This window comes from Danaus plexippus, chromosome 11 (assembly GCF_018135715.1).
Source record: "Danaus plexippus chromosome 11, MEX_DaPlex, whole genome shotgun sequence".
In the NCBI taxonomy this organism is placed as follows: domain Eukaryota; kingdom Metazoa; phylum Arthropoda; class Insecta; order Lepidoptera; family Nymphalidae; genus Danaus; species Danaus plexippus.
In genome coordinates this window covers 6,320,911-6,330,389 of record NC_083544.1, presented here as the reverse complement: position 1 = coordinate 6,330,389, position 9,479 = coordinate 6,320,911, and the positions used below count along the sequence as shown (strand labels likewise).

At 31.8% G+C, this 9,479-nt stretch overlaps 1 protein-coding gene across 1 annotated transcript; it reads right to left on the bottom strand.

Moving 5' to 3' along the window:
* Positions 1-2,685: 2,685 nt before the first annotated feature.
* LOC116766075 (putative uncharacterized protein DDB_G0282133) lies at positions 2,686-9,257 on the bottom strand. Its single transcript, XM_032655730.2, has 4 exons — positions 7,142-9,257; positions 6,294-6,485; positions 5,208-5,347; positions 2,686-2,994 (listed from the first exon to the last, which is right to left on the bottom strand). Exons 1-4 carry the CDS (start codon positions 8,912-8,914, stop codon positions 2,778-2,780), a joined length of 2,322 nt encoding a protein of 773 aa, XP_032511621.2. The 5' UTR covers positions 8,915-9,257; the 3' UTR covers positions 2,686-2,777.
* Positions 9,258-9,479: the final 222 nt, after the last annotated feature.

Sequence of the window (9,479 nt, the reverse complement as noted above, 5' to 3'; positions counted from 1 at the left end):
AAAGTGAAGAAAAAACAGTGTTACTTTAAATTTTTTCGTATGAGTGATATCGTAATTTTTTACTAAAAGAAATAGTGCGGACTAACAGAAGTCGTTTTCAACCGATTTAACTATAAACAGATACTTGGATTTTTTGCCAGAAGAAAGTTCATTCGTTTTGATATATAGTCCCTCAGTTTACTTTAGATCTCGAACCCCTTGACTTTAGATCTCGAACAATAATTTTTTGTTGAATTTTCCTCACAAAAGAAATCATTATATAGTAATTTATATTTAAATTAATTAGACGTAATAAAAATTAAATTACTTTGTCTATTATTAGAGCTGCATTTTGCTATCAAGGAACCAGTCACGGCGCGTTTGTTTGTTTAATTCACAATATAATTGAATAATACTATTTCAATAGACGAGGTTTCTATGAAATAGATATATCTTTTACGTCTTATTCCTCAGTAACACATAATTATTATTTATTCATAGAGTGAATGTATAAAACAAAAAAAATATAGGTATATGTATTTTAACGTAACGAGGTTAAGAACTTCAATGAAACTAAATTCATAAGTCATACAAAACAAGAGAATAACAAAGAAATATTATTGTGCAGTTATACGTATATTAACAGATTCTCATACAGAAATAGATGAAAATTAAAAATGCTTGACTGTATTCCCTAACTGGAAGGAGGTCGATAGCTCGCGACTATACTCTTACTTACATGATCTTACTCATTATTTAATAATATCAAAGCTAAGTTTCATTCGTTGATCGTAAAAGTGAAAACCTTACTTTCCTCTCGAATTTCTTTAATACCATTTTCTTAATTATGTTCCCTAAAATCTTTTGTTTCGATAAAAAACAAAACAAAAGCACAGTATAAAGCAAACTCATTATAAATCCACTGTCATTTCGAATTGAATAATTTCAATGGTTAAACAAAATGAATAAATTGTCTTAATACAATAGTTCAGTTTAACTTTTGACTAACATGTATTTTTGACTACATTCAATTAATTTAACCTTTTGTTTTTATCGTACAAATATGAGATCCAGTGCAGGTCTCGCAATATGACCTTAATCTGGTAAATAAAAAAAGCAGAGAATTGTATGAAGAAATCACGACAGACAACCGCTAACCGCGACGTAAGCACTAAATGTTATAATTAGAACAGAACAAATGAGTTTAATTAATAATCGCAGCTCGCGCCTTGATTGAATAACTGCAATATACAAAAGAGTGTAAATGCTATATTATTTTCTCAGGAACCAGATTAAATGAAATTTTTTATTACGTTTTTTTATTCGAAATATATACTTAAAATTCATCTAATTCAATTTAATTGTTTTATTTAATCTATAAAAACTATGAGATATAGAATATTAGACGATATTTCACTTAAACTTTGCAGAAGCATTTTTCTTGTACTTCTGCTTGCAAATTTAAAATGTAAGTTCCATTTTCCATCGTTATGCTAAAAAACATAACACTCATATTTAAAAGTCGTATTAAGTATAGTTGATCATGTGAATTAATAAAAATTTAATAAATATAAGGTGTAGTAACCGCAATACGAGTTGTGGAAGAAATCATTTATTACTCTCATGTACTGGAAATTACACATTTGTTTTACATATCAAATATACAATGACGTTATATGAATTGTGTTAAGAAAAAAGTGTTTGACGCCTATTTATTTAATTTAAACGTAATATTTTACTTAAATCTAGTAAATGTCCTATCAATTAACATATTAATAAATTATGTTTGATTTTCATTTTCTTAAAACTGAACAATATTTTCTATTTTACTGTTAATTAATAATTGCGAAGTTGTAGATATTACGTTGTACTTAACTATTGCTGTATTCTCTACTTTAAAAATAAGCGAAAATGTATATGCATGGATGGTCATATTGGGTCTATATTTGTTATTCTTTCAAGGAAAAAATTTAAAAGGGATTTTTCATAAATCATGATATCAATGCACATTTTATAATTTACATTAAGTCATAAAACTTTAACAATAGATGGCACCAATGGTCAACAAATGTTTTTTGGCAGTGTCTAGGGGATACAATTGGACAGTAAAAACATAAAGGTAAAAAATCATACATTAAATAATCTTTGACGTAATTTTTGTAGGATGATTGCAAAAAGGGTACGAATCTATACTCTACCCAAGACGCATAAGGCTGTAAATATACCCTCATATTAACACTTATAATGTATGTGGCTAGAGAGACACTTATCTCTCTTATTCAGACTGTAAATCTCTAACCATTAATAACTATCAATGAGGGGCGTAAGTTGGCGCGATTGAGTACAGAATGGTTGAGATGAGTTTATCGGAGCGTTAGTAAAAGCGGTCGTCCGAGCGAAACGGTGCGTTGATCCCGTGCGTGTCTGATCTTCAATAATAAATATTGTTTCAACATATTTATGTTTATAAGGCATAATAAGTACATATAATAAAAATGATCTTTTAATAATTCCGTCTCTTTGATAAGAGTATTAAGAAACGGTCGAAAAGGTGCCAAAACTTTAACGGTACAATGATCCAAAGTACGGCCTGAGCGATTTATTTTCGGTCAACTCCTTAAATATTAATTATCTGTCAGATATAAAGTAAACAATATAAACAAACAAAATGTGTTTATTTTAAAAAATAATAATAAATAAGCTTACACAATAATCTTAACTATATAGTCTAAAATAATTTAAGGAAATGCATTACGTGATGATCCATAGAGTTTTGATGTTATAGAAGTCTTTACATCTCAACATTTACCGGTTCTTTGGCAATAACGTTCAAACTCACTATCACTGTGTTCAAAGTCCTCGTACCTGGAGTGTTCTGTTTGATAGTTTGTAGGTCTTCTCAGATGTTTTCTGCCTCCCTGAATCCCTGGCTTTCTGACTGGACGTCGTCTTTGGTTGTCACGATAGGCCGTACGTGTTGGCCGTCTTGTTGTCGGACGAGCGCGCCCATGTGTACTGTAATATTTTCAACCCTAGTTATTTTTTAACAATAATTTTGAAATGAATGACTTTATTGTAACATATAAAAGCTAATAAACTGATCTGTTAAGTTTTATAATGAATGCGTAATTATATTGTTAGCGTTGACAGTCGTTCTGTCAATTGGCTGAATTCATAATCCATTTGTATCACACACATGAAGAGTTTCCCATGTGTCAATCAATAATTTATTTTAATACTACAATGTCAGATGACTTATGAAAAAAAAAACTGTTAACTCGCCGTACATAATGATTCAAATCCAATGATTCCAAAACGTTATGAGATTTAAATTATTTTTTTTATAAAGCTATGGCTCAATTTATTTTTGAATTGAGGAATATTTGAACTGTGTCAACGGATTCATGTTTTTGTCATCCAAAGTGACATTACCCAAATAGTACCTTGATGTCAAAATGACAATTAGAAAAGAAATAAAATTCCCACATCCATACTAATATTCTAAATGCGAAAGTAACTCTGTCTGTCTGTTACTCAATCACGCCTTAACTACTGAAACAATTTGCACGAAATTTGGTATGGAGATATTTTGATACCCGAGAAATGACATAGGTTACTTTTTACCTCGGGATAATGACGCATCCCCATGGGAAAATTCAGGCGGGCCGATCGCTTTTACTCCTAAACTACTGAACAGATTTAAATGAAATTTGGTAAGAAGATAGTTTGAGACTTAAGAAAGGACATGAGTTACTTTTGACCGCGGGAAAACAACGCATTCCCAAGGGAAAATTTACTTTTCTGGCCAAGGAAGGAAAAACAAAAAACATCGTATATAAAAATGTATTGCAGTAACCTATCTTCTTCTTAAAATGTCCCATCTCGGCACAATTCAAACATACGTACAAAAAGGTACACGTCAAAAGTATAAGTCACGGGTAAAAGCTATATATTACTAATTCTGAAATTTACGCGGACGAAGTCGCAGGCAAAAACTTATATATATCATATTCTGAAAAGTGAAAAGTATGCATTCGTCAAACAAATAAATAACGTTGACGATGACAAAATATTCCCCTATTCCAGTGCGAATGAAGCCATAGCATAAAAAAAAATCAATTTGAATTGAAAGAAATGTGTTATAGGTATAGGAATATAAAAAAATAATAATCACGGATGAAGGCCATATTTAAAACAACCAAGCAAAATTAAAATAATCAGGAGAGTTAAATCAAATTAAAAAATATAATGACAACGATATAAAAAAACGAAGCGCTCGATAAGGCTTACGACAGACTAATAAAGATTCGTTGTAAACTATGAATTTTAATGCCACTTTCACTTTCCTTTTAATAATTGTCTTATTCCTGGAAAAGCGTCGTAAGCAATCGCATAATACGAAGGTTTAGCTGATATGGATATATTGTGCACACGCAAGTGAAATTATATTTAACTGAGACGCAAATATATTGTTAACGTTTTACCCATTGATGAACAAAAAAATATAACTTAAATACAAGCATTAGGAAAATAGAAAATCGTTATAATGGTTGTGATTGAAAGTTATATAAAAAATATTGTTAATTTTAATATTTAAGCATTAAATTTTTGAGAAACTCACAATTTATTTTATAAAAAAGAATGCAGGAATTTATGTCCTATATAAGTTCTGGAGTTATATTAATAGATTTTGATGAAACTTTGATGTTGTTGGTTAAAAATTATATTATCTGTTACACGGTTTAATAGTTATAATGGCATTTATGTTTCGGTAATTGTCATTTCTGTTTATATGATAATTGATTTAAAATTAAAACAATATCTAGAATGAGAAATTTACCGACCCAAACGGGAATCAAACTTGCAACCTACTTACTGCTGACACGATAGCTCAAATTGTAAAACGACTGAAACGCGACAACCATCTGGTTGCAAGTTCAACCCGTGTACATAATTTGTTCATTGTTTTTTTACTCACAGCAGATTTGAAATAAAACTTATATTTTTCTGATTTACAACGCGTTTATAATTATTTTAAACTACAAACTACCGACGTTTCGGTCTTTTGCAACAACCGTGATCACGGACAGAGATGAGAATTCATTCATTATAAACGCGTGGTAAATCCGAAGAATGTTAGTTTTATTTCACTGTATACTCGAGAAAGTCTTAGATCTAGTAGATTTACACGTACAAGGAGTTATTCAATTAACAAAAAATATAATTACTTCTTGTGTCGTTTGTAGACAGGTCGCCTGGTGTCCGGGCGGGCTTCATATTCGTCATCGTCTTCGTACTGTGAGTGATGAAACACTGGCCTCACTTGAGGGACGTGCACCGGGTAAGGTTTCACTACCGGGACACGCACCTAAGAAGAATTTAGAACATCCTTCTAGAATATTAACTTCTAGAATACTAAATATATCTTTCCGCTATTTTTATTTATGTTGTGCGCTTTTAAAGTAATATAGAAGGATATTTACAAATCAGTATATTTACAATAAACATGAATAAACAGTTCAGTCGTTATTATATATACATAGTAGAACCAATATTTAACAATACATCTATTATACGTCATTATTAGATATTTATAGTTAAGGTCTAAATTCTAGGTATAATTAAACCGATACACCACAATTCATACAGAAGTGGATTCAAAATTTTTCAACTCTTTAATATGAGATTGTTTTATGAAAACTATTAGAAGAACTTTCTTCAATTAAGTCATTATTCCTCTTTAACCTCTCAAATCAATTTACTTTTCTTTCCTTCCCATACGTCAATCTCCTTGGAGGCAAAAAAAGGTAACGATAACCAATTTTTAAGAAACAACCATGTGGATTGACTCTTAATTTTTCGACGTAAACGGTATATTATCTGATTTATACACATTTTAAATATGTCTATTTTTTTTGTCACTAATTTCGTGTACGTAATATATTTAACAAATCGAAATAATTGAAAAGAAGAGAACAAAAGAATTTCTCTTAAATGGACGTGTTTTAGACATACGTAACCAATAAACTTAAAATAAATCCTGAGATGAAGAAATGTTGCGTTATTTACAATATTATTATATTTATAGATCTTAATTCTAGCAAGCAAAGTTCAAAACTAGTTGTATTTTATAGACAAAGTAAAAAAAATGGAAACGTTAGCTTCGGAGGAAATATAGATTTTTATTACACCATCCTATAAATTATAATCCCATCAATATTCATAGAAAACCGCACCTTTCTTCTAATTGTCAGTAATATAATTTCTAACAAATGTAATAAAACGAAACATTGTGGTTATGATTTAAAACGAACCTGTTTTTCAACAGGTACGGGAACGGGCCTCTCTACGATATAAGGAACCTTTTTGATGACCGGATACGGCATCGGCTTCTCAACCGGTACGGTAAGCTCCTGTATAACCGGTACGGCTACCGGTTTTGGTATCGGAACCCTAACGGGATACGGCTGCGGCACCGGCACTATCACCGGGTGAGGTATCTCAATCTGTAAATCCATTTGTACAACTAAGTGCAAACCATAACCAGACGTGTACATGTAAACGTGTAAAAAAATATGTACACTACACGTTTGTGTCATGCAAAACATACTGAACAATCGTCTGAACCAATGGTGTATTGGCTTTTCGTTTCTTCATATTAACGCAGCTTGAATTCCTCATGCGTTATTTGAAAAAATAACTCTCGATTTAATTAAATAGAATAAAATAATATTTTCTATAGACATTTAAGTAATGTTGATACAATTAAATTTAGCTTTCACATTTTATTAGATACTAAAGCAAATGTACCGTAACTAAAACTAAGTTATCGTTAGCTGACTGCTAATTTAAAAAGCACATTACACTTTTAATCATTTTTAATAAAAAAATAATAATAAGTAAATAAATAGACAGTTTAGTATTACGAGTTATTTTACCACTACGAAGTGTTTCATTACGTGGTTTCACCGGCTAAACTTATACAGGGCGCATCGTCTTACGAGCTATGAAGAAAATAGTGCGCGACGTGCAGACCACTCACAAGATCCGCATTCCATATTCTTTTGATTAATTACATAAAAAAACACCGACAATATTTCCTGGATTCCAGCCCAGTGCACACAATAGATCATACATGCTAATATAAGAATGTTTTACTTACGGCGTAGGGTTTAGGACGAGATATGTGAATCGGTTTAGTATCTGATGCGTAACTTTCGTAGTCACGGTTAGGTTCTTTAGCCTTTGATTTTAAAAAATTTTGTCTCCACCTCTCTGATAAATTTTCGAAATCAAATTCTTTCGTCAGGTCGTTATACTTGAATGAACTCGGATGAGACGGAGAAAAGTCATCGTGGTTTCGTAATCCTAACAGATCTTCTTCTGTTTTGAATTTATTTCTAATATAATCTTTAGCCCATTCTGGTTGTTTTGTTACGCTAGGACTATGGGATGTGTACTCGTTTGCATACGGCCATTCGTTTATTGCACTGTCAGAATACATTCCATATTTACTACTGTGTGGCCTTTTCGGTATGTGAACGATTTCTTCATTGTCATCATCGAATAAATATGTTTTTTTCGGTTGTTTTTTATGAGATGACAATTCAATTGGCTTATAAAAGCTACTCCATTGAGAAGCAGTAGAAGGTACATCGGAGTAATAATTTTTAAACGCATTTAAATATTCCTCTGATGGTTTGTAAATATCAGGATCTGGTAACGAGAATGGCAAAGTTCTTAAACTGGAAAATTCTTTATTTGGATATCGGTGACCCACAATATTTATATTGCTGCTCTCAGGTGAAACTTCATCTATACTGCTATTAAACTGTCTCTTAGGTTTGTCATAGTCGTAATGAAAACTGGCGGTGCTGTAGTTAGTTGAATACTCATAACCTTTTTTTAGGTCTCGCAATTTGTTAAATTCGTCGTTGTTATTGTTGGAGTACTTTGTTTTTAATTTCTGTTTGTAATCTAGTTTATATTTGTTGTTCTTCAAATTGTTTTTAACGTTAGAATAAGAAGGTAAATGGTCTTGATTCGAAAAGCTCACTGGGGACGTCTCTTTGTCTGTAAAGTCATCGCTGTCTTTTCCGTTAATATTATATGAAGACACTTGATTGGTGCTTCCCTGATCATTATGAACCTCATCTTTATTATTAAATTCGTCTGTTTGGAAGGCGTTTACATAAATAGGTTTAAGGTTTGTATATTTACTTTCGACGCTACTTGGATAATATTTCTTAGCATCGGTGAAATCAATTACCTTTGGAAATGAGCCTGGAGAATTTATGGATGGGTAGTTAACATTGTATTGATTTTTCATAGATTTCGATTGATGTCTAGATTCTAGATTAGTATTATAATCGTCATTATTATTTTCAATTACCGTGGATACACTGTCCAAAATATTATATTCAGTGGTATTCAAGTCTTTGGCTGGTTTATTTCTGGATTTAGAATTAATTTTTGTCCCGTATATTGGATGATTTGAGCTATCGTCTCTCGTATCAAATGTATTTTCTGTCTCCGTATTCTTTTTCTCGTTGAAGGATTCATGATTGGGTGTAAAGAAATTTATAGGAACCGGTTGGAATATGTTAACGTTTGTTTGGTCCTCGTTATCAGCACCGAGTGGTGTTTGGTCAGGATCGTAATAGCCGTCTGAACCGGTGGCCTCTATAGCCGATGGAAAAGCTGGTGCGTAAAGCCTCACTCGGGAATCCTGCTGTCTGTTAGGATAGGTGGCGTAATCCGGTGAACTTTGTACAAATCCATCGTGAGGACCGACATCATTGAAACCGAATGTCGAATATAAAAGGATATTCGGTTGTGGTGTCGATTCTACAGAATCACTGTCATTGCTTCTCGATTTCTTACCGTCGGCGGGCATTAACGCGATAATCGCTAACCAAATTAACTTATTGTACATGTTTATTGATTGTTATAACGGCTCCACATCGTCCGAAAGCGTGTATGGTAGCGTGTGTTCGATCAGCGACTGAGGTTTACCTAAGAGGCTAGACTCAACGGCCTGTTCTGTTCTGACGTGACTTCGGTCCTTTGAAAACGAAAGCGTTCACGGTCCAAGACACAGACAATTCCAGTACGATCGTTATCGTTATTTACAAATGCATTGTTTTTTTTAAATCATAGCGATGTTCTGCTATAAATTTAGTTCGTGACTTCCTATATTTTATATAGATTCGTAACTCGTTAGTGACATCTTTGCTAATATACAAAGTGACGAGTAAATTAACCGTGCTAGTAATTATTATGTTCTTGCATTGAAAAGAAAATATGCAATAAATCAAATACTAACTAATTGCGGAATAATATGAAGTTTCTTTATTATTATTTTTTTTTTTGATTTTAGCAAAACACGATTCTTTAAAAACAACTGGCAGCTAATAAATTATCCATTTAGAAACAATTTCATTCCATTTCCTTAATTTCATAAATATTATTTATTGTCAGGTTTATTAATACACATAACA